The 26,150-nt window shown below is 38.9% G+C and overlaps 1 protein-coding gene across 2 annotated transcripts; it reads right to left on the bottom strand.

The window, feature by feature from the left end:
• Positions 1-1,814: 1,814 nt before the first annotated feature.
• On the bottom strand, positions 1,815-17,977 carry PTGR2 (prostaglandin reductase 2). 2 transcript variants are annotated; one of them, XM_059819437.1, is made up of 10 exons: positions 17,934-17,977; positions 12,130-12,198; positions 10,559-10,677; positions 9,038-9,229; positions 7,948-8,118; positions 6,714-6,923; positions 5,776-5,897; positions 4,457-4,544; positions 3,687-3,726; positions 1,815-2,449 (listed from the first exon to the last, which is right to left on the bottom strand). In XM_059819437.1, the coding sequence occupies exons 2-10, from the start codon at positions 12,164-12,166 to the stop codon at positions 2,385-2,387; spliced, it is 1,044 nt and encodes a 347-aa protein (XP_059675420.1). In that variant the 5' UTR covers positions 12,167-12,198; positions 17,934-17,977; the 3' UTR covers positions 1,815-2,384. The 2 variants fall into 2 exon arrangements, with proteins under 2 accessions (XP_059675420.1, XP_059675421.1); XM_059819438.1 differs by lacking the exon at positions 17,934-17,977 and adding an exon at positions 17,747-17,790.
• Positions 17,978-26,150: the final 8,173 nt, after the last annotated feature.

The raw sequence follows: 26,150 nt of genomic DNA, 5'->3' as shown, positions 1-26,150 counted from the left end.
CAACGGAGCCTCAAGTTAAGATCAGCTTCCCTGCAGGGGTGTGGACTGTTAGTGTTAACGGTTGGTCATGTATATGGAGTGGGCTGTTTTCTTTTGCATTTAGGTATTTGCTTTAGGAATGAACTGTAAGGATGAGGACATTTATTCAGAAAGATCAAGTGTGTTAAAGTGCATTAAGGCTAATCTGTTGCCTGGCAGAAGTTGAATGCAGAATACTGCGAGAATTGTGTAAAAAACGCATAGGGTGATGGTGATGCTGTTTCAGTCTGAACATTCATATCAGGCATAGGCATGTGGAGCACTTGGGAGGGAAGAAAGGAAAGGGGACAAAGGACACATCAGCATATTCATTAGAGCCACTGTTTGGAAAGGTTGTATTCCCATCAGCTCCCTCCCCATTAAATCCAGCTAACATGACAGGAATCCAAGTCTAGAGGCAGTGCTCAGGATCAGTCTATTTCCTCCTGCCTCTCGTTTTAATACACATATGAATTATCAAGTCTTACAAGCCTGCATTGCTTAGCTTTCACAAGTGAGTTACCATGTATAAACAGTCAATATGCAGGAATTGATAGAATTTCACTCACCTGTTGCTTTCTGTCTTCATTTGCCAACTATGATCATACTGATTTTACTGCATAAAAGTTTTGGCTTCTATCCCAGTGTTGTTAATGCTGCTTGAGTTAGTTATGCTGATGTTGGATTGACAATCTAGCTGAAAGTGAGCCAGTCAATAGTTTTGTAGTGGAAAAATGCATACTGGAAGATTTTAGACCATCTAATGCTATACTGCAGGTGTCTTTCTCTTCCTCAAAGTTCATGGCATCCGTCACCGCACGCTTCCTTCTTTCAGGGCTAGCTTCAGCACTAGGAAATCAAAGGACTGTTTTTCATATTGCTCACAACCATATTAGGCAATTTTGATACCCGTTGTCTTGCTTTCCACAGAATGCAAAATTATTTATAATGCCAAATTTCTTGCATAGTGTTTCTTTCCTAGTCCTTGGATTCCATTTAGTTTGAGCCTAGGTAGTGACTCACCCAGATCTAGATAATCCATTGTCTGGACAGCTCAGCTGATCTGCCGGAAGCACTTCTCCCAAAGGCAAACAAATTAAAACCAAAACCAATTGCCTGTAACTCAGAATGTGTCATGAACAATCCTGTTCTCTAAATAAATACGCATTAATGTCTCTAAAGTACATAGTAGTGGAATTCTAATGTCTTTAAGATAATTATCTGTTCCCTTTTCTGTTTCTTGCTTTTGAAGACATATACTTAATCTCACTAGTCTCATATGGCTTGGGGTTATGCTAGTCAAACTTGGAAATGGTGACTCATTTTTTCAAGTTTCCCCATTGAGATGGTAAAAGAGCATTGTTAGACCAAAACTTCTGAGCCAAGATAAGTTACTGAGGGAACAGAAGGTCAACTGACTGCAAAGTTACCTTCTGTCATCAGGCAGCATGTTTTGAGATCCTCTGTCTGCCACCCTGGAGAGGTGTAAACACCAGAAAAACTAGTGAAATAGGGGAGATTATCATAGAAGTAAGATACAGTAGATTTTAGAACAGGAATTCTAAAAAGAAAACCACTTAAGTCTGGAATGCAAAGATTGAGAAGAGTAAATAAATGAACAGTTAAGCAGGAGGTTCACCCTATACCTGAATCTATCTCTGATGAAAGCCTCAGGTTGCATGCAGATGGAATTGTAAATAAATTAGATTTCAAGTGCTCTGAAAACAGGGGACATAATGATACAATACAGAGAAACGCACAAGACAGATCAGTGGAAATTTGTTCCAGGTGCAACATGGAAATACCTTTATTATTAGAGACCTTGAATTCCAGAAATAGAATTTTTCATTGCAATTATCTGTAAAAATGAGAACAGTTACATTCTAAAATGATTAGCCAGATTGATTTGACTGTCAGGGTAAACTTACACCACTAGTAAGTTAAAAATTCCTAGAGAAGTTCCTGGGCACTGAAACAAACTAGGATGGGAACGGTGCACATCTACACTAGTAAATTCTTTAATGACCAAAACTAGGTGGCTGCATACAAATTGCTTACTGGAAATGGTTCATAGGACGTTCTAACTTCCAAACCATACCCATGAAATATTTCCAAGTATGCTAGCTGGCAACTGCCAAAATCATGTCAAAGAACATATTACTCATTTCTAGTAAAAATTACTGCATTCCTGTTTCCAGTTCTATTTAGTTTATTAGCATATGTTCTGCCTTAGCATCCCAGAATCTCTGCTTTCAGTACATACAGAACAACTTCATGGTTTATTTAAAAAAGTGGAAATTAGTATAAGTAAAAACTTGCTCACGGTTAGAGATAGAATCCAATTATTTTTCCCGAAGCAGTAACTTTTACTTAGAAACGGAGACGATCTGTTTTCCAATATTGCCTCCATTCATCATGGACTGGAAAGCAGCTTCAAGAGAAATAATGAAATAAGTTAGTGCCAAGCAAAATGTGCCAAGTAACTTTCAAAAAAGAAAAAAAAAAATGGTAGAAGCAAATGTATTAAACAGCTCCCCAAATTAAGAAGGAAAAAAGAAAAACGCTAGTCTGTAATAAACTGCTAGGGGCAGTTTTGTGTAATAATTAAAAAACCTGATTTGTAAGCAACTGTTTAGCCCTATACAAGTTAATGATTACATTTGCTGCTTTTGTGATAGGCCATACAAATACCAAACAAAAAGACAAGACGTGACTGGAGAGCCCACAGATGCTGCGGGTTTCACAAACCTTTGTGAAAGTAAAAGGTTAATAAATACTCTATGTAGTGCAATAAATGCCAGAAGTTGGTGCAAAATAATAAATCTTTGAGTAAACAAAGTATGAAATATGACAGCTGTAGTTGATCGAATTCCTTCAAAATACCTATGTATACCAGTAAGTAGCAACGACTAGAATAAATTTAGATCTGTAAGATTTGGGTATCGCTTAATTCTACTGATTTCCAATCTTGTGGGACTAAAGAGTAAATGGACTAAATCATACTCTTCCCTTTTACTTGAAAGGGAAGCATTCTTACAGCACATCTTGAATCACATGGCTCTCCAGCTTTGTCTCACTGGAGTCACAGGCCCCCTTCATTTTTGTATTTTCTTTGTTACAGATTTTTTGAAGAGGCTACAGGCTATTCTGTTCCTTTAAAAGAAATTATTTTTTACTTTGTTTAACAGTCTCTAATATGCTTTCCCCTTTCTTGTGTGTACTTTTCAATTTATTTTTTGTTAGCAAATCCAGTAAGAAGCACTGTTAGAGATTGGGGGTTTTTTCAAGCATAAGTTCAAGGTTTCCAAAATACCATTTTCTCACACACGAATTCTAAGAAATGGGCAGCACCTTAAATCTGTAAGATCAGGGTGACTATCACCAGCTGCTAAGGTAGCAGTTTAACAATTCATCCCCCCCCCAATAGCAAAACAAAACAAAAAATCTCAAAATTTATATTCAATAGGTTTTTTTAACATAAAATAATCTTCTCACAGAACTTTTTAATACCTTGTGAAAAAATACAATTTTTATTATAACATAAAAATCACGTTTTAAATAAAATACAAAAATTTGAATTGGCAAATGAAACAAAGGAAGTAGTTAACCTCCACTGTCATTGTATTTAATTAGATTATTATTCTTACAAAATGGTGTAAAAATCTTACCACCAATATTTTCTAAGCCTTCTACCACGGTCTCTCTGACCTGTCAATGCAAACAAGTCGTTTTAGCTTCCTTCAAACAAGATTAACATTTCTTAGAAACATGCCATGAAACGGCCACAGAAACTAGCAAAACCTAAAGGATTCTCTTGCTCCAATGGACCATGCTCTGTTTGGGCCAGATTCTTTCATCAAGAGAGGATAAACCTGTAGGCAATTTAATGCTTCAATCAGAACTGGAACATCCCTGCCCCTGCCAAAATTTCACATCTCAGGATTTTCCCAGGAAAATTTACTGATCACCTGAAGAATCAAAAACTAATTTAGACAGACCTCACAGGGAAGGGATGGATAAAGCATCTACTCATCACAAAATAATAAATGGCTGTTATGAAGCTTGTAACAAAATTTCAGACAAGATGCCCAAAAGCATTCAGGACACTAACTAATCAGGAATTTGAAAGTAAGTATTTTTGAAGGTCTGATCCCTTAAGTAAAAAAGCACTTGCACTCTCTACTGAAAGAAATACAGACATCAGCAGCATGCAGTTAGAAAAGTCTGCTGTACTACAGTCATATCATCCTCAGCAGGTTTCTACTAGAACAGTGCTACCTAATAAGCTTTCAAGTATACTTAAACATTCGTAAGAATATCTGTTCAATTCTGAGGCATGGTAAGACAGCCAAGGACAAAGAAATTGTACTTCTTGTAGTCAGAGCATGCTCTGAAGAGGTAGTATCAGAGGCCGTAGATTAGATGTAAAAGTTCCTACCTTCAGTTTACCTTCTTGGATCCACTGACAGAGTTGTAATATACTGGCTTCTTGTTTGTCCATATAGTTCAACACTAAGAATCTTTCCCTGTGAAAGAATAAGCCTTGATTTGAGAAAGGTTGGTAAGTATATTTTGAAATCTTTACAAATCTTTTCAGGAAGCAGCATTATTGAAACTGAAGGATTATGAGTACTAATTACAGTGAGACACAGCTCAGAGCTTTGCCAGCTTGTTGAGACAGCTCCCTGCAGTGGGAACTTGACAGTAACATGGGTCTTCAATAAGTAATTCTATTCAAGTATCAGAAAGAAGAGTAATAAAACCCAAGTAGTATCGCCAGAATAAGCAAATGTCCCTAAAATTTGAGTGAATTCCTATTCTTTTTTACTTTTTTTTGTGGCAGGGAGAAAAATTAATAGACCTGCAACTAGATGGTGAGTATAAATTAACTTTGAGGCTCCCCAAAATTTCGCATATCCTCCTCTCACAGCTGTCTATAGCAATCAAGACAAACTGAAATTATCATCAAAAATTATAATTACTTGTAGCAATGTACTGACTAAATTCTCCACATGCATGGTGTATTTTAGCATTTTTATCCATTTTTAAAAGTGCAGACAACAGTAACAGGGACAAGTAAAGATAATTAGAAGAGGTCAATCCGTTTGCATAGAAATCAAAAGTCTCCCCAGCTTTCTGCAATGCAATGAATGAAAAATCTCCTAAGACTTCGCTCCTAATCTCTGCCTTAGCTCCACCTGAATCTGGATAGGAGATTCAGCAATTCCCAGAGTCATAACAAAAATCAATGTTTTACCTGTATACATCTGTCACACGTACAGTCCTATTATCTAATAAAACCCCAAGTACTAAAAATGTCATTTCAATACAATCACTGCATCAGCTGAATCCTTACTTGAAAAATATTTGATTTTCTCTCTGCCTGAACTACTACACTGGGAGAGAAGGCACTTTGCAAAACGTCTGAGAACAGAACCATGGCAACACCTTCCCTCGTACTGAAGAATCTGTCAGAGACTCCAGGACTAAATCAAGCAACCACAAACAAAGCATAACAACAGACAACTATGTTAGCACGTAAAAACATCCTTTCCCATTTTTTATGCTGATACAGACAAATGTAAGAGAAAGGATTTACTGACATGATTATAGTTTCCTTTTTTAGTATGGCAAAGTTCTGTTGCGATTACACGTGCCTATTGTGGACTTACAGACTACCTTCCAAACATCAGAGTCACAACATCACATGCGCAATCTACCTGGAACCCGGTAATAAGTTCTGGAGGAGAAATGTACCTTGTGATATTCCTTTCTTTCTGTATTTTTGCTATGTCAGGAGGCAGCGGAGGAGGATAAGGCACATCTTTGTTATACTGAGAAATCTGTCCACACAGGATGATATGGCTGTTCTGATTCATCTGTTTGGGACAGCACAAAGTGAGAAAAATTACATTCCATAGTCTCAGAAACTAAATTTTCCAGAGATGCAATAGATTATATTGCAAAATTTTCACATGGGTATCCTTATTTAGAGCCACATTTCCTAGAAAAGAGTGGGAGAATTGCAGGCAGTCCCATTCAACCTATGACAACATTCAAATAGATAAATGCAGGGCAATAGTGGAAAAATAAATGCTATACAGCCTGTGTGTAATTTAAAAAGGCATTAAATACAAGGAATATAAGAAATTGTTACCCTACTGTGTGCCCTTTTTGTCAGGAAGAGAGGGGTAATAGGACAAAGAAGTTGGATACAGCTGTTGGATACAGCTGTGATTTAGAACTCCCAAAGATGGCATTGCCACCAAAGCCCCCCTGCCACGAGACAGAGTAGTTTCACATAAACAATGAAGAGAGCTGGTCAAGAGTCTTTATAGAGGCACAGCAGAGCTGGTCTTCTGTGAAGCCAGAAAACCAAATCTGACAAACCACAAGATTACTACACTGACAGACAAGGTTTTTAGAATATTACCAAGTCTCCCGGCCAAAGAAGCTAGAGATGAGAACCAGAAATTGTGTTTCTATTACTATACTGCCAGGGTAGTCAAAATGACAGACACTGATTTCAGCTACCCGATTTCTCCTCAGGACCAGGATCAGCACCTGGATTAGATCAATGAAGTGGAAAGCCTGCTCTGCTGTATGCAGGCTGGTCTCCAGTATGAATTCATTCAAAGCTGGGCACGCAGACATTGGAGAATGACTAGAATAAACCTGACAGCTGGTATAATCACCTGACTTATAACTGTATCACTGATGTCTCCACCAACATTGTCAAAGTAAACATCCACACCGCCTGGGCAGAGTTCACGTAGCTGCTCTGCCACATTCCCCTTCTTGTAATTGATAGCAGCATCAAACCCCATTTCTTGGACCAAAATGGAGCACTTTTCATCTGTGCCAGCAATCCCCACCACTTTAGAGCAGCCCTCCAGACGGCCAATCTGCAGGAGCACAGTTAAAAACAAAGAAAAAAATGCCAAACAATAAAGAAAAGTTAGATCATTCATCTGCATAAAGGTACCAGTGGGAGGAAGGGGGCCTGAGGGGGTGTTACAGTTATCTCCCATCCCACTGCCCATCCCCTGGCAGCAAAGTTCAGCACATGCTCCCATCTCATGTGACACAATTGCCTCTTGTCATTCCCTCCTCGCACATAGAGAAGGGGCAGATACAACCGAAATCTGCCACCTTTCCAAACTCACTGACTGCAGGAGGTTTTAGTCTGTGGAGTCACCAACGACTGGCAGTACTGGAGAGCCAAATACAGTATAAAATCACCATCTGCCAAGTACCATAACATAGATAATAAAAGGCCAAAAAGATTGGACAATTGATTTAAATACATTCTTCATAGATTTGCTTATGCATTGTTTCTTCATAGCTCCTCTTTATCAGTAAGTCTTAAGCTTGCTTAATATCTATTATGTTTGTGTGTATATATATGTCTGTGTGTGTATATACATATATTTGTAGATATGCACATACACACACACGCACAGACAAACACACTGCAATGTGTTCTGCAGAGCTGAGGAGGATAAAAGGGCTGTAAATCTCAAAACACAAAGGATGTCAGGGAACACAACACGAAGAAGGGTTTACTACATTTTTTTTCTGACTACTCTCTAAGATAGAAAATTGCCAGTTAACTCAAAGACTGTGTTCAAATGGCAGACTACTATATAAATATATAGTAAATACATGTATTCGTACCATCTACTTTATTTATCCTAGTGACAAGTAATCACCTTCAGCCATTTTCTCCTATCGCAGTTTCATGAAACTTAAGCTCCACGCTAAAACCTTTCTCAGTGAGAGTGTGAGATGACTCTGTGAAACTGGCCCTTCCCATGGAGTTATACCTGCTCACGGTTACAACAATTTTATCTGTACATTGACTAACCAGCATGTTTCAGAAAATAAACTTGGTAACAGAGTATGCTTGTACATCTTAAGCCCACCTACCTGGCCAGCCAAAGAGCCACAGGCACCGGCTGCTCCGCTCACTACCATTGTCTGATTTGCACCCACAGTCACGTGTCCTTTCTCCTTTATACCTAACAGGGCTGTCAGTCCTGTGATGCCAGCTGCGCCGAGAAAGTAGGAAAGGCGTCCATTTACAAGTTGTGGAACAAGCTACAAAACAAAAACATGTGGTGTTAATTTCTTTTTAAGGTGAGGTTTTGCTGTTTGCTATCTGATTGTCTGAGGATGGAAGACTAATTTAGGATATTTACCAAGCAAGGTATAACTGGTAGGGACAAGCTAGCTATAAACTAGGTCTACCTTAATAACAAGTTTATACAAAATGAAACAAAGTTTTAGAAAAAGTTTTTAAACAAAGAAGAATTGTAAATATGGAAGTGTCAAAAAGCAGTTGGGAGATAAGACGTTTCCAGCAATGGTGAACTATCCTTATGTTAGCATAAAGGACAAAATAGCACCATTTTATCAAATATTGCAATTGCAGATCTGTGGTAAAGGATCCTAAAGGAAGAAGCTTATTGGAAGTTGTACATTCTTAAACTACAATATTTTTCCGTGTTACATAAGGATGATGAACACGATATACCTAATGCACTGTTACCTCTCTGTGTCCAACCTACTGTTGAATACCCTTTCTTCTGTGGATGTAAAATGTCAAGTACAAGCTTTAACTAAGGCATGTTAGTGAAATAAATGGTATTAAATATATCTAAAGACTTTTAAGTCTTATAACTACATTCTCATGGATCAGGAGTTCTAACTAGAATTAGGATAATTAACAGAATTCATTAACAGAAGCAGCTTCAGGGAAATTTATTAAAAATCCAACAATTGAAATAATACTGGCATATCTGTGACCAAAAAAAGCATTCACATTTTCATTTGTTAAGAAAAGAGAGAAATTGATACAGATTTTGCCACCTGTGCGTTGATCTGCCTTTTGAGAACTGGTTGCTTCAATAACGTTGGCTTGTTTTTGACTAAGAAGTAGTATCATTAGCCGCTATTTAAAAAAAAAAATGTTTAGGAAAAGAAAATAGCAACAATATGGGCTTTGCATTTACATTACCTTTTGTAGCAAGCTTCCATCTAGAATGGCCACTGTCTGCCAGGGCCAGTTGAAGGATGTTACAAAGTCTCCTTTAGCAAGCTTATCGTGCTTGCTCTCCTCTACAAGCCCAATGCCCCCACCATCAGCAACTTCAGACAGCTGCCAGGGCAGGAGGTAATCTGAGCCAGTATCCTCATTCATTCGGCAGCGCTGAAAGACAAGGCTTTAATGAAAGGCTCTGGTGGAACACATGGTTTGTTTATGAGTTCAAGTTGGAGATGAGATATGTTTAAAACTTCAAACACAAAGGGCTACTTGGAAATCTCTCAATAAGTCCCAAATATTCATCATCTTCTCTTGGATCCCTCTTTCCCATCTTGTTTGCTCAGTACAAAAGGACCATTCTGATCTCCTCCAGCAGTGTTACCAAAACCAACAACTTCTATAGACACTGCCTCAAAGTCAGCTGTGCAACCAAAGATCTGACGAGCACCCTATAAATGCCATTCCTTAACTGGATGAATCATAGAAATGTAGGATTGAAAAAACCACCCACAAGTCATTTAGTCCATGCCTATGCACTGAAGAACAGTCAAATATATTTAGACCATCCCTGACAGAGATCTGTTTAATGAAATATCTTGAAATCTGAAGTCTTTCCTTTATATCTCCCCCTGTAGCCTGAGTTAGTACTTCAGGATTCTTAAACTTTTCCTTAATTCCCAAGCTAAACCTACTTTCCTGAAATTAAGACTGTTTCTTTTCTACTATCTCCATCTATGCAGGGAACAAATGATCAGAATTCTCTTTATAGCAAACTTTTACATACTAGCAGACTGGGTCTGTCTGGTTCTCCTCCTAACTTCACCTCTATTTCAACCTACAACTCTCGCAACCACGATTTCTACAGTTTTGCAGAATTAGGTGCATATACCAGTTATGGCTTCATTCACTAATTCTCTCCCTTCATTCACTAATTCTCTCCCTGCTTCCACTATTTACAAAGTATTGACACATTTTTGCCCTGCCATCACCCACTTAAGGAGAAAACCTGATTTTCATTTGTAAACAAAATTGATAACTAAATAACATTTAACTTGAATCATTTACATGTTTTGTGTAGAAATTTCTGGCCTGATCACATCCCTCTCTTGGTTCATCATGAAATATTCTTCCTCCTCTACCCACATTCCCCTCAATTGAATAATACTTCCTTCCATGGCAAAAAAAAAACCTGTTAAAAATGTATATAAAAAAGGAAAAGTTCAGAAAAAGCTGATACAAACAATTCTGTAACAGTATACCAGAGCTCACAGTCTCTTCCTGGTCCTATAAAGTCATATTCCTATATATATCACAGGCACATTAATGCCAAATTCCTTCCCAATATAACTCCATCAGAATGAAGAGAATTACTAAGTTATACTAGAGATATGTTTGTACTATAATTGGCAACTTTGGTGTTAAACATCACGACAGGTACAGAGATGAAGATATTTCAAAAACAAATTCTGGCTTAGCTCTCAGTCCATCACCTACCATGTAAGGGTCCACAGAAAGATAAAGGGTTCTAACACGCACTTGTCCTGCTTGCATTGTATCTGCTATTGTACTTTGTTCCAGTCGGAAGTTTTCAGCCACTGGCACTCCATTCTTACCTAGAATTATTTTAAAATCAAACAAATAAATTAATCAATATCGAGCTTCCCTTAATCAATATGGGAAGGCCTTTTTTTAAGGTAGTCCTTTTTAAAATAAGTTAGCCTTTATCTTTATTGAGGTATAAAACTATCAACCAACTTTCAGATTTTGTATCACAGACTACAGTTTAATTGGGTGCACTGCCACTATCCAAACTGAAGACCTGCTGACCTGTCAGCTTACGCTCACCTGAGCCAGTACCAAGCACTTGCACTGGCTAACAGTTTCCATGCTGTTTGCTACACATAATTTTTATGAACAATTAGGGCAAATTAAAACAAAAAAAGGGCTGTTCCCATTCTTAAAAATGGTTCTATATACCCTATGTGCTGAAAAGCCCCTAACTTTCAAAACAAGGACATGCACTGAGACTTCTCTCACATAACAAAACCATTGTGCACTACTTTGCCAGTAACAAATGACCATAAATTTTAACCAGGTAAGTTTTAAACTCTCACCTTTCAGTCTCTTTTGACTCAGTGAAATTGGCGGAATACAGACCATTGCCACCGCGCATGCATATGCTGCAAGAGCATCCCTTCGCAGCTACAGACAGACATCCTTAAATTAAAGCTTCCCAGAAATGCCTATAGAACACATGCCAAGAGCCCCAGAGCTGAAGGCTTCATCCTCAGCTTGGTACCAAATGCAGCAGAAGAGTCAGACTGACAACTGGCACCATTGGCACCAAAAGAAGACAGCCAGATACCCATATATGTTTTAAGTCAGAGTGACTGGGCAGCTACAGCAGGCTACTGCTGTAACATTTGATTTGCATTAGAAGAGACTTATTTGCAGGTCACACAGTAGTTCTTACCTCTTAGGACTATTTTGGCATTGAGCAGCATACAATACCCCCCAAAAAAACTTAATGCACACATGTGGGTCTTCTACAACAGACAATTTATAAACTCACTATTCAAAAAATTGTGCTGACATCCATAACAAGGCAAATGTGTAAGCAAGGAAGTAAACAGATCCTCAAAAGTATAAATTTAAAAAACAAACACTTTGAAACATGGGAGGAAAAAAAGATTCAATATTTACTAAAAGGAAACAAAACCGAACAGTAACAAAATATTTTAGTCACCTCTTAAAGTGCAAAAAGAACAAATGTCAGAACTAAAAAGCGTGCTAATCTTTGTTCACTTTGAGTCCCTACACTTAGGGTTTTCTCATATATTATGCATTAACCCTTTTTTTCTCACCCATGAGTTTAGAAATCTCTATATACAGACTAAATAAATACACTTAACAATAAATTTTATTTATTGCTGCATGTAATATTAAGACATATAAATATCAATCTCTTAAATTAGCGTGTTAGTGTCTGTTTCTACCCTCACCATTTTGGAGCATTAGGCAACCATAACAAACATGTTGCTCCTTTATTGGAGAGAAATACATACCAGGGCGTGAATTCAGCACTACTCTCTGTATAATCATCCCTGCTTTTGCAGCAATTTCTCACTGGATTCCTACAAAGGAAAACATTGTTTGAAGGACTGAAACATAAATTTTCTTGAAAAAGAATATGGGGCAAAGTACTTAGTAATTTGGAAACTGGGGATGAAATATGGGCCTCACCAACTTCAGCATCCATGCCCAAGAATCACATAAAACAACCTCAAATGTAAAATAAACGTGTGAATAAAGACTTCCCCTGTTTACTTTGTTAAAGCCATGATTTTATACAATGTCACAGCAGTACCTCCCGGAAAGACTGAAAATTATAATGTACCATGCTCCTTGTAGGATCATGACCACCCTCTACCAGGCTGCAGGAGATGTGTTTGGTTTGCTTTCCTGTGCTGACTGAGACCACTCTGTTCCCACCTAAAAGACACTGAGGCAGCTTTACATGCATAAGTCAGGTGCAACTCAATAAAAGGTATGCATGCATGCCAGTAATAGCAGTATGCAGGTATATGATAAAAAGAGATTGTTCTGCAAGATGTTTCACAGGAAACAGGAAGTCTACTAGCAGTGCATTTTCTCCTAAGAAATGGTCTGTCCCAGAGATGAGAAAGAATTATATCACTGTTTCATCTGTTTTACTGAAAAATTTCTCCTTGAATTTCAACAGTTAAAAAGAGGACTGTAAATTTGTGTTCTTGCAACCATGAGATGCCAAAGTGACTAACAGGGAATGAACCTGATTTAACAGGAAAAAAATCATGATCTCATATGCTTTCAGAGATAATACAAAATAAAAATGTTCTTATTACTATTCTCAGCTGAGTGCCAACCTCCACAAGAACCAAGCACATTAAGGAAAGAAACACGACAGCTGATGTCTTTGTCATAATCTTTATTTTGCTGACAAGAACAGCAAAGTGGAGGGAAGCTAAACAGATGAGCGTAGAAAGAGTACATCATCATCACTTAACCAACATCTTTATTCTTCGAACATTGCAAAACACAGGACTTTCTGTTTGTACTGTTATAGTGCTTACATTACAGCACTCAGAGACCATCAAGAACTACAGCTTGGAGTGCTGAAAAACGTAACAAAAAAAAAGTTACCGGGAGAAAATGGGCATATCCCTGGCCTTTCCCTCTCCTCTACAAGCCACAACTGACTCAAACCAAAAATATCTTGTTCATAAACCAGATAAAGGTTTAACATTTGATTGCATTTGCACTTGAAAAACTACTTATTAGGCAAAAATTATTCAAGGGTTAGTTTCTTTTCAGTATTTCAACACCTAAGGGTGCTACAAGAAAAACTACAAGAAATGGATCTCAAATATGTCTTTACAGCATCACATCAGTGAAAAATAAGTGACCTGCACAGTTCTTTGGACCGAACAATGCAGAACATCAGTCTGCAACAAAACGAAAAAAAACCCTCGTGCTTGGATGAAGTTACTAGTTACTGTTTAAAAACAAAAAATGAGCACTGAAAACACAGGAGTTAACAGTTAAAGAGAAAAATAAAAATCCATTTTTATACCCACACAGCTGATACAATCTCTGTGATAAATATACTCATGTAAAACCCTAACAGGAAGGATGGCCTAAGGTAAGTTTTGGCAGATCTTGGGTTCAGCATCATACTCTGCCATAGACTTCCTGTGTGATCTTGGGCATATCACTTTGTACTTGTTTTATAAAATATTTTTCAGAACAAAATTCCAAATTCCTCTTCAAAACTTTGAAGTGGGCAGGTCTATACTCATAATGGCCTCTTCTGTCTTTATAATGCATGAAAATGTCAAATTGCATATTTTAACTTTATATTCCATCTCATTCCTAAGTGCACTTGAGTGTAAATGTTTGAATTTTGAATTGTTGAATACCTGAATCCTTTTACAGTAGCTTGGCTGATAATATTTGCATAACAAAATTACATTAAAGTGGTACAGTTGTTATCCCCGGAGCAACTGTCTTAGCATCTCAGAATTTGTGCTAATTCAATGAGTATTTTATAAACTGTCAAGACGTGCCCAGTGCAATTTAAAAGGACAACCATACTCTAGTAAACAATTTGTGCACATACAGAACTTGGCCTAAGTTTACAACCACTAATGAAACTGCTCTGTGCAGAAATAATGAGTTAAGAGTGCAGTGAATATAAACCAACAGTGATCTGACAGCTCACATGAAATCTGGGCAAATCATTCCTCTATACACTATTCATACTCAGTTCAAATCTATCCATGGTGTTAAGGGTTTGATCCACTGTTTATAAGCCATTCAGAGTAGAGCAGAATTGCTGTTCAGCTCATGCCTTACAGAAAGGCCACTGCCAAAACTGCTGACTCAATTTTTGTTATCTTGACACTAAATACCTGTACTGAACAAGAAAAGAGATGATGAAAAGCATTTTTATTGTGCCTAACACATACTTGAAATAACTGCTTTCTATTACAGTACAGAGAAAAAATACAGTTTAAAAAAAAAAGCCAAAGATATGAACATATTAAAAGAAAGAAAAAGCAAGACAGAGTGGCATAGAAAGATGAGAGTGGAAAAAGTGCACAATATAAGTTTAGATTACTTCTTTGAATGCCTGACATGCTGAGGGAACAAAAATGCTACTGATTTCCCAGGTCACTTTCACAGCTCTTGGTTGAGAAGCTTGTGTACTAATTCAGTCTGAAGATCTTCCACTGTGAGTGGGTGGACAGAAAGCAAGGCTGGCAACTGAATTGTCACTCATTCCATGACAGCTGTCACAGTCAAATACAACCCTGGAGATGGACATTTACTTCCAAATATGACTGTACCTACTCTACAGTGGAAGTCAGTAATGCCATTACACAAGCAATCGTCACACTAATATTGTAACACAATAAGAAACAATTGAACTTCCCTTGCATTATAACATTACAAAAGTGAGTACAGAAAGTAAGTAGAGACACCATCCTTTAGCACTGTAAACTGAGGAAAGCTTTTGGAGAAAGAGAATTGATTTTTTAAAAGCAAAATAAAGTTAATCTGTATCATATACATAATCCTTTTCAATATACGTGTAATGCCAGTGTGAAGGACACTTGATTCTTTATTTTCTTAAAAGACCAACAGGAAGCAACATGCATTACCATTTTAGCTTTTCAAAATAATCTGAGTTGGTTTTACTTTTTAAATCAGATGGAGTAAAATTAATTGCAAGTTTTAACATCATCATTCTGTGCCAAGATCACCTGACCCACCCTATGAGTACAACAGGAGCATTAAGCAGCACAACCGCAGTACCATCAGGGGAGTCTCAGATATGTTTTAGCCCAGTTTTATTCTTGTCCACTTCTCCCCTTGCCTTTCTTTTCCCATTTTTACAGAAACACATGACAACTCCTTTTAAAAATGTTAAATAAATTCATTAGCACTAAAATGCTCCAGTTTGTTTTGTCCTGGGCTTGGTTCCTAGAACTTCCAGTTTCTGAGACTGCCCATAAGACACTGTTTTCAGTTGTGTATACTTTTGCCAAAACAATTCACCTGCTTCCAAGTTGTTAGAGCCCATGCCAGGTGCAGTCTAGTAAAAAAAGGAAGAGCAGGTAGTTTATCTCTCCTCTATCAGGCCTGGGCAGCATGGAGGATGAAGGCAGTCAATCTAAATGGAGGACAAGTAAGACTGGAAGTCTTCTGAAACTGCAGTGTCAAAATGGCTGGAACAAGGATCCTCAGAGAAAACACAAAGAAATTTCACGGAAGAATGACTCTGAATGAGGAACATGCAGGAAAAAAAAGACAGGGAGGACTGGCACGAGGGATCAGTGAGAACAGAGAAATGTGGCAAGAATACCAACTTGAAGGGCAGTAAAGCAGGGAAGAGAGAAATAGAATGGGGAGAGAGAACTGGAAAAAGTGGGAATGATGAATGAGACAGAACCAAGGAAACTGAGATGCGAATGCCTGGGCAAAAGGCAAAAAAATGGTAACGGTAACTGTCAAGGTGAGGAGAATGGAAATGGAAAAGTGAATGTAATGGATTAGGTACCAAAGTCTGCACCACACCACTAAGGAGCTCTAGATTTGAAGAATGTTAATTAATTGCAAACTCAAGTTTTCAAAAAGTAGAAGCCAGAATCAATACTGACTGTCATGAATGGAGAAAAACACGTGCCATAAAAAGATAATTACTTTCATGAACTGAACTAATAAATCCAGATTTCATAGAAACATAGAATCATTTAGGTTGGAAAAGACCTTTAAGATCGAGTCCAACCATAAACCTAACACTGCCAAGTCCCACTAAACCATGTCCCTAAATGCCACATCTACACGTGTTTTAAATACCTTCAGGGATGGTGACTGCTTCCCTGGGCAGCCTGTTCCAATGCTTGATAACCCTTTCAGGGAAGACATTTTTCCTAATATCCAATCTAAACCTCCCCTGGCACAACTTGAGGCTGCTTCCTCTCATCCTATCACTTACTATCTGAGAAAAGAGACTGATTTCCTAATGTTTCATGTCTCATCATTGAATTCTCTGGTGTGACCGAAGTTCCTCCCATAGCGTTTTCTCCCTGTGGATTCTCTGACACACTATAAGGATTGAGGGCAGGATGCAGTCTTTCCCTCAAGAAAGAAAGAGGTGAAAAAGGAAGAATGACAATAGTAGTAGAATCTTGATCCAGCCATCTTTTTTTTTTATATATATATCCCAAGAAACCTAGTATCTTTGAGCTTTTTATCAAATTTAACTGACATACAGAGCAAAAGTTCCAGTAAGTATACACACTCATATCTGCACATAATAGGATTGTATAAACTTTACTTTTTCAGATCTAGGTGTTAAAAGTTCTCAGGTACCACCTTTTGGGCATTTTTTTTTTTTTAATAAATAGTTGCATTGTATTGGAGTTGTTGAAAATTGTTTAAAAATACTAACAAACAAGGCTGTACATGAGTTTTTATATTACAGATTTGTAACAAGGCCTATTTCTTCTTAGCAGAATTTCAAGTCAGGAATGAACACAAGAATGTAGATTGCTCCCAGAAAGGCAGGAGCATCACCTGACAATTTTCTGAGAAGCCTGTGATGCAGTATGCAGGCTCCCACATGAGAGAAATCCCAGAGAGTGTACTGATTATCCACTTTCCTAGGTATGACCAAAGACCAAGTTAGAAATCACTGCTGTCAAAGGTGGTAGAGCCACTGGAGTCTGTCTTGCAGATGGTTCAATATCGGTTTCAGAAGCTGCAGATACAATGAGGCAGGAGAGAGAAACCGAGAGAGGTCAGAAGCAATGAAGGATGTTCAGTTTTACAAGCCGCACAGCGGCCCTGATCTGGCTGCAGAGGAGGACTCCTTTCCTCTGGGATTCCTCCACCAGCCCGGGCCACGACTGATCCGGGGGCTCAGTAAAGCCAGATCCAGAGCTCTTCCAAGGGTCACACCTGTGCCCTCGCCTACCCCGCAACGACGAGGCGCTAATCCCTCAGGAAGTGACTCCGGGAAGAAGGGCAGGGCCCTGCCCCCTCAGGGAGGGCTCGGAGGGCGCTGTCAAGCCCTCCCCATGCGAAAGGAGGCCGCAGGCCCTGCCGGTTTTACACCTGGCACCAGGGCACACTCACCTCGGCGGGGACGGCGAGCGCCCACCGGTCCGTCCCCTGAGACCCCCGAGGCGCCGCCGCCGCCGCCCCTCGCCGCCCCGTCCCGCGCGTGGGAGACCGCTTGGGGCCGGTCAGAGGCCGGGCCGCCCACGCATGCCGCCCCTGCTGACGTCACCGCGCGCGCCAGCCACGAAGCGCTCCCGCTCACCTTGAACCCCGCCCTGCGCGCTCCGCCACCTTCGTTACAGGGCAAAGGAGCGGCCCCGGCCCCGCCCCTCCATGCGCATGCGCGCAGGCCTTAAACAAGGGACGCGTGAGGAGCGCCGCTTAAAGCGGCGGAGCGCCAAGCCTGGCCCTTGGGAGGCGCGAAGGGCCGTGGTGGGGAGCGGCCGGCGGGCAATGGCCCCGGCCTGCCAGCGGCCTGCCGTCGGCAGCGGGTGCCCAGTCTTGTCCTCCTGTTTCGTGGGGAGCGGCCGGTGGGGCTGTGGGCCGGGCTCTCCTGCCTTGGGGCCCGGCTGCCTGTGTGGGCGAGGTGATGGTGGCTCGGCTCCTGCAGTGCTGGGAAAAGGTGCTTACAGTTTGTGAGGGGTTTTTCTTTGAGAAAGAGGGTAACGTTGAGAGATGTGTGTTCTAGCAGATGAGATTTTGTTCATTGATGTGATATAAGGCTCTATTATAAAATTCCAGTCAAGTTGCTGTTGTATACAATATGAAGTTGTATTTACTATGTACATGTTTGCTATGCTTGAATACAGGTGAAGAGGCAACTTTACTTAAAGAATAGGCTGTAGGAGGATGATTAACTGAAGAGCCAGGGCTTTCCCGGGCTGAGCCTCAGGCGCTGGTGCTGCCTGGCTTGATTACTCTGTGTACTTGCCCTATGTTGTAGTGACTCACCGTGCTGGAAAGGCAAACAGGTCTGTGAAATAGCCACTGAGTTGGTGGAAGCTACTGCAGAGCTTAAACTGACCACTTAAAAGACTGGAAAAACTCTTCCAGGCTAATGGTCCTGATGACTTTGTACTCTGCCTGTCATGTAAAGTCAGGCAAAGCCTTTCTATCGTGGCTTTACACATAGCAATTTAATAGAGGTCTAAGTGAACGATTTATATTTGTGTCACCATAACGTACAAAACTTTGCATTTGATGTTAGTTGAAAAAACCTTGGAACTGAGATGGGCTAGGGAAAAAATGAGGTATGTTAATAAAGGGATTTATACCTCCATACTCTTTTTTTTTCCCAACTTGTATCAGCTGATCTAATGAAAAGTCAGCATCTTACTGGAGTAATGCACTGAAAGTAAGTCTTCAGGATTGAAGTTGTCCCCATAGTTTCAAATAGGCATATCTTGTATGTAGAAGGCCTGCATTAAAATGAAGACTGACTTGCCTCATACTTATGCAAGAAAAGAGCAACACAATTATTACAGAAATAATTATTTCAGAAACCAATGTTACATGTCATTATATGAGCAAACAGGAAAAGATTATGAAGTGTATTAATGGAGAACTCACTGTTAATTTAGAAGTACTGTATCTCAGTGACTAGTAATAATTGAAAGAAAAGTGGGGAAAAGGTATGCTGTATATGGGTACGTGTGCATATTTTTGTTTCCATATATTATATAATGACAATACAACTTCAGATATCTTATAAAAGTACCAAAAAAACCCAAACCCAACACATTAAATGGGCTTTCAAAATCTCTGTACAACCCCACTTTCTCTTGTCTAGCACAGGGTCTCTTTGTTTCCTCCACAAACAAGGTTATCCTGGAAGGTGGTTACAGCAATTATCTGCAGTTTACTGTTTTAACCCTTATAGTCACATACACACCCATTGCCTCTTTTGTTAAGTACTTTTTAAGTGAAGCTATTGTGAAATAAGCTTAGGTGTGAATTTTAAATGCAGTAGCTATTCTGTACTGGCTTGCCTTGTGGATACATTTTCTACTCTAAGAATGCCATTTTGAGGTTTAGCTTAACCCACCTCAGAATAAGCTATACCACACAAGTCATCCTTCCTGTGAAATAAAACTGTCCACGCAAGCAGGCTATTGTGGAATAGTTGTTACATAATAGATATTAAGGGTTGTTACCACACATAAACAAGGCTAAATCAACCTGAGTGTCATAATTTTAAAGTCAATCAGAGACGGGACAGAGGTGAAATGGGGGATGTGTTTATGCTGGAAGATGGTTGTGGTCACTGTCAACAAACCATTGCTGTGTACTGAAATAGGGCTTGCCATTCAATTGAGCCTTACTTCACTGAACAGATACTCCCTCCCCCTAATTCAAAGTTTTTTCTGACCAACAGCAGGCAAATTTGAGAAAGCAAAAACATTTCTGGCCACGTGATGGGATTAAAAAGACTTTGTCCCATTTGGTCTTTTTAGAACAAAAAGAGGAAAAGAAAAAAAAAAAGCTCTTGGATATAAAGTCATTAGCTCCCAGAATCATGGGTAAACTTGGACTGAGTGTAAAAGTGAAACAGCTATCCGTTTCAGAGTGGTTAAAATCATATTGCCATCACTTCTAGTGAAGCCAATAACAATAGTTAAAATAGAACTCAAAAACCAAATTCTGGAGGCTTTCTTCTTTTTTTTTTCTTTAAGCTTGATTGACTGTTTAACTGACTCCAAATCATCTTTTTGTTCCTGTTTATCTGCCCTTAATATGGAAGCAATAAACCTTACATATTCTGTCTATACTGTGAGGCTTAAATGTTTTTAAAGTACAAAGTAAACCTGTTCATTTTCCAAGATTTGCTGGGCTCATGGATCGTGTTGGTGAGAGTATGTAATAATAATTCACCTTTTACGCATTTCCATGTTCACAGGTAACTCACAATCTTTCTGTGCCCTTTCTTTGTTATTTTTAATTAATGTCACTATAATAAGTAGTCTTTTTAAATCTGTATAGATGAATAATACAGATGTTGCTTACATGATTGAAGTGCAGCCGTGTTTTGGCCATCAAAATTCTCTGGGGTATGCATGAGCTCTGAATGACACCAGATTCTTTAGCCTGTGTGTGTCGGGAGCAAAGTGGTCTATGAGGTCTCTCAAGAAACATCCTTCATGGGTTCTGTGGATAGGAATGATCAGCGAGATTCCTAAAATCCAACACAATTTAAATCTTTCTTCCTGATGTAGTAAGTCTCTTACACAATAGGAAAATAAGATGTCATCTTCTGCTGTGGGGAAGCATTTTTTCTAAGGGTACAGAAAGTTAGAGAAACATTATTGAAACTATTCTTCAGAGAATTGATTAAATGTTTGCTGAAGGTATCTTGAGGAAAGGTGTGCCTTCTCCATTGAAAAAACAGCCTTATGGAAGAACTCAGTGAGTGATACCTCTCCATGTTCTTGGGTAACAAAACCAGTTCACTTGTCCTACAAATTGTAAAACAGTGTTTCAGGCTGCAGTAAGAAAAATTATTGCAAAATCATCTGTGGTAGACTTGATGTTTCTGGTTTTCTAAACTGTTAGTTTACTAGTCTTCAGTTAAGTTTCTTGCCCTCGTTGCTGAGCCAGGAGAACAGACAATGAGAAAGCTCCCTTGTTCACTCGATGCAATGTCCACTAACAGCCTGAAGTGCTGCTGAGTGTAATTTGAGCTAATCCACATATCTTTGCATGAAATGTTTTAAGAGCTTGCAGATGATTCATTCTGCCAGCTAAGCTGTGGACGCAATAACTTCAGCAGAGGACAGTAACACATTAGGTCATTACAGCTATTTGCAGTGACTGTTTGAATCAGTGTAGGTAATCCAATATATACACTGAAAAATTTTAGCTTGAGACAGCTGCTGAGGTTAACTGAGCTATTCAGCTGACTTTATGTCAGAGTGACATACCGTGCTGTAGAGTGCAGCTCAGCTCCCTGTTGGCTGAAAATGTTGGAAAGGGTAGACAGCTGGGGAAAGCAGGTTATCATCCAACTCAGGTTATGCCATCCACTTCTGAATTGTCTCTGCTTTTGCAGTTTTTATTCATGCAGATCCTGTTTTATGAAAAGAAACAAACTCCACAAGGTATCCCTGATGGACTGAGCATTAGCTCGAGGCCAGAGATATTGGTGGGAAAGTTTTGCAGGTGGCCACTTAGCTGTCATATGAGACTAATGTCTTCTGATGCTAATTGCTAGCTAATCACAAAGGGGGCTTCATCTGTACAGGTAAATATACAGATAAAAAGCAATTGCTGCTTTTTATGGTAACTTGTTTTTCTGATGTTTAATGCTTGGGAATGCCCCGACCCATCTTCCTTTGTCATTGTTTCAAAACTTTCATCTGGATTCTGACTGGTAAAAGGGCGTGGGTAGGATCTGGATTTGCTCTGTTGCTTACAGTTTTTGTGATGCTTTGCTCTATAAACAGACTTTGCTAGTAAAAACTACTGGTTTTGATACATAAGTTTACGTAGAAGACTATCTGTAGGGCACACCTTGAAGAATCACGTTCATTTTAAGGTAAATAACTTCTTTTGTTAGTAAAGTAAAATACAACGTGTCAGTAACACACCTTGATTTCTGACTTTTGTAAGGAAAACAAAGGGTTAAAAGGCTTTTGCATTAATGTTGTTGGGCCTGATCTTTAACCATTTGGTATTTTGTAAAACCTTTTAAATCCATGAAAAGTGAACACAATATTTTATTTTAATCTGATAGTGATTACTACTGTTTGATCATCACAAAGTTTTACTCATAATTTTGCTTCCTTTTCTGTCTGTGCCTTTTTTTCATCCCTAAGAGAAGAAAGAAAATGCTGAAGTCCTTGCTGCAGAGACTGATTTTCCTGTTTTCTTTAGTTTGTTAGTGATGGTTTCTTAAATCCAGTCAAAAAGGGTCAGGTGATGTTCTAGTAACTTTTATATTATTAAATGTGGTGAACTTAGATTTCAGTATAGCTACTTATTTAATGTTTATAAATCACCTGAGCATATTGTAGATGAAAACTATCCATCATATCAGGATCACATCTTTAATTTTTTATTTCAGAGCAGTTGAGGAAATTAGGAACTTCTGGTTTAGAACCACACTGCTAGATAAGCATACACATCTGTGTAGTCGATTTCTTTCTTTATTGCTCTGTGTGCCATTTCCATTTAATGATATCTCCCAGTTATAAAAAAATGGTTCTACCACTACTCATTCAGAAATCTGCAACCAGTGAGGTACTACTAGAAGTATGGTTTATGTTTCATACTCTAAGATTCAGTCGTGCGTGTCTATCAGAACAAAAATATCTTGAATTTTCCCAATTTAGTATAAAGCAGCACCACTCATCTGTTGTAGACACCATTGAAAAGCTTAAATTTTAATTTTGTTGTCATGGCCTGTAGTTGTTGTACGTGCTTTGTAATGCATAATTATAATTCAAAACAGGAAAGATTGAAGGGTTTTTAAATGAAGAATACTAATAACCTTGAAAGTATTTCTTCTTACTGCTATTTTCTCCATTTTGTCTAAAAAATACTTCAGGATTGGGAACAAAATTGTTAAATGTAAGCAATCCTTTATTTTTTCTTGTTTCACAGCTTATGTGAATGGAAATTGGGAATATTTAGTGAAAAGGAAACTAAATTTGTAATTTAGAAAGAACTGAGGTTATCATAAATTAGGCTGCATTATGTGAGTATCCAAGTTATTAGAGCATCCTGAAAAAATGGGGGGAAGGAAGAAATGAGGTCACAAAGGCTCAAATGACTTATTCACAACACAAAATGATCTTTGCACAATCACACTTACAGTAATGCTAAGTTATGTTTCTTTGGTTTAAAATTGCTGACAGCAAATGGTCAGGACAACTGTTTCTGTCCAAACTGAGGACAGAAAACATACGAGCACCATTTGTTGAAAGTGCTACCAATTGCTGCACTAGAGCAGGAGGCAGCAGTGGGTGATAGACTGTGCTGCACGGGAAAATCCTAATGTTAATAGAATATTGCATCATGTTTCTTGTCTCTTTCATACTTGAAATTCAGAATCATTGTAAAACAGCCCTGTTTTCTTATTTATGCATCCTAATGCTAGAAGAGCTAATGCTAATGGCTAACAGAAATGCAAAGAGAAATGGGTCTTCTAGAATCAGAAAAAAATTGTTTGTATGAGGGAGGTATTTGGGGCTGTGTGAAGTTATATGTAATAGCTTCCTTGTAAGACTCCTTGGTACGCTAATTCTTGATCAAATAGAATTGGGAAGTCCCATCTTGTGGGTTTCAACCTATGTGTTTATGGAAAAACACATTTGGGATGTAGATGAAAGATGGAAGCTGACAAAGGTGAATAGAGGCAGGTGTGAACAAGGAGGAAAATGAATGAGGCGGAAGCTGCTTCAGAAGGCACTTCTCTTGCACTAGCATCATGTTTATGCAGTGCTGTTCCTGACAAGCAAGTACTGGTTTGTGAAAGAGGACTGTGTAGACTTGCAAAGTCTCAAGATAACCAAGGGCATATTTTTGGAGGTCTGTGCAGGGCTTGTTTCAGGGCTGCTGGATATTAGTAGAATGCTTCTCATCCATTCAGCATATGGACATTCCCTTCTGGAGATTTACAGCACTTGGTTGTTATCAGTCAATTATTAACAACTTTAATATCAGCAAATCAGCTGTTGTATTCCACTGGCCTGGAAATGAGAATTTGCAAAGACTTTCACCTGTTTGTTCTAAGGAAAACAAGAAGGATCAGTGAGCACAACTGGCTTGGAAGGAATTAACGGTGTCAGTGACTGTATTCTAGGAGGCTGTGCTTGCCCTTATTGTTATGGGTGATAAAGTATTTTATTAGACATATGAAACTTAGATGACAACTGTTTTGATTTTGAGCTAAGCAACTGCAGGACAGCAGTGAGGGTTGTCTTTTAGAGGCTGATAAACAATTGGTAACTGGAAGGTCTGAGGCAGTGAAGCAAAACCTGCTTCAGATTATAATTGCATACTGTGTTTACCCAGCATAGCTGGTAGGCAGTAGTCAAAAGGCTTTCTGCCATTTCTGAGCAGTACATGAGACTATCTAAATGACAGTCTCTAAGGGCATTTGGGGGAGACCATTTGTACATCTACCGAGGAAATGAGATCTTGTTTGGATGCCTTTCTTTCCTGGTTCTCTGTGCAGATTTCTGTGGCATGCCATGGAAGATCATACTAACAGGATAGTTCTCTAGGTCACTTAGTGGGTACTGGCTTTGCAAACACTGCAAATTGTGTTAATTTTAAATAGAATGGTGAATGCTAAACGGCAGGAATAAACAGGCTGTATCATAGTTCTGGCAAACATGTTATATATTTTACTTATAAATTTTATTAGCAATATGTGACTAATTTGGGAGATCAGGTCTACAAAACAAGGAGCTGTCCAAGTGAACTTCTTACATAATTTCTACAATTAGTCTTTTCTCATGGTTCCCACCACTTTTTGGAAGCTGAAATGGCATGACAGAACTTTGTTTGGATATCAGAGAAATGAACACAGCATGCTGTTCTCTGGAACAGACTAGAAGAATTGTGGCTGAGGGTCTGCTGGTGATATTCGAAGCACAGCTGATGACTCTAAGACTGAAGTGCATGCAGTAGGAGAGAGTTGCAATTTTTACAAAAAACAATCTCCAAAAATATGCTTCTGTTTAACTCCATTATCTAATTGTGTATGTCCCTGTTGATTTCTCTGTGTGCCTCCTGCGCAGCAAAGCTCCACCCTGCAATTACGAAGTCATCTTTCATAGTGAATTGTGACAGTATTTTGTTGTTAGGAAGTCCTTTTCCTTGTCCTCTGTGTTGCTTTGAACCTCTGATAATGTCTTCTGCTCCTTAGCCAATCTGTGTCTTTCAAGAGCTTCCACTAATCTTTCACAAAAAGGAAAAAAAAACTCAACTGTTGTACTCACTTGATATTGAACAGCAGTAACATTTGTTTTCTTAGTAGAGCAGATGTTAAGAATGATGATCCTACAACCTGATAACTTTTTCCTTACTTTCATACTTTGTTATATGATAACAGGAGGTTTGAGGGTTGTCTGTGTTTTGGTTTTTTTTTTTAATAGGGCTGGTTTTCCCACTGCAGTTTTTGGGTGCAAATTTCCTGGACCACTTCCTGTTCTTGAGACACTCTAGAAGTGATAACTGTTCTCCATCTTTTCTCTGATGTACTCGGATCTGTAAAGTCCAGTGTCATGATTCCACAGTGATTACTAGTGGACAGTGGATTTGCTACTCCCAGCCTTGGGCATGGTGGATTTCTGCTGTTTCTTGTTAGAGTGGCACCATGAAGACAACATAAGCATATTTAGAGCATTTCTTGTGGGGAGGAGATCTTGCTGAGGCCAAGATAACGATTGCTTTTGTATTGCTTGAGGCAGCAGTGATATTGGAGGATGCTTCTCATACATGTGAGGGAAGAGCAAAGAAACTAACTTACAAGTGC

Source organism: Gavia stellata, chromosome 7 (genome assembly GCF_030936135.1).
Source record: "Gavia stellata isolate bGavSte3 chromosome 7, bGavSte3.hap2, whole genome shotgun sequence".
NCBI classification, from domain to species: Eukaryota; Metazoa; Chordata; class Aves; order Gaviiformes; family Gaviidae; genus Gavia; species Gavia stellata.
The sequence above is the reverse complement of the archived record's forward strand: the minus strand, read 5'-3'. Positions and strand labels throughout refer to the sequence as shown.

Excerpts from the sequence above, each read along its gene's own strand:
- PTGR2 (XM_059819437.1), bottom strand. The coding sequence starts at position 12,166 with ATGATTATACAGAGAGTAGTGCTGAATTCACGCCCTG. Across the intron at positions 9,230-10,558 it reads TTTCTGTGGACCCTTACATG|CGCTGCCGAATGAATGAGGA; the intron begins GTAGGTGATGGA and ends CTTGTCTTTCAG. Across the intron at positions 6,924-7,947 it reads GTGGCTCTTTGGCTGGCCAG|ATTGGCCGTCTGGAGGGCTG; the intron begins GTAGGTGGGCTT and ends GTGCTCCTGCAG.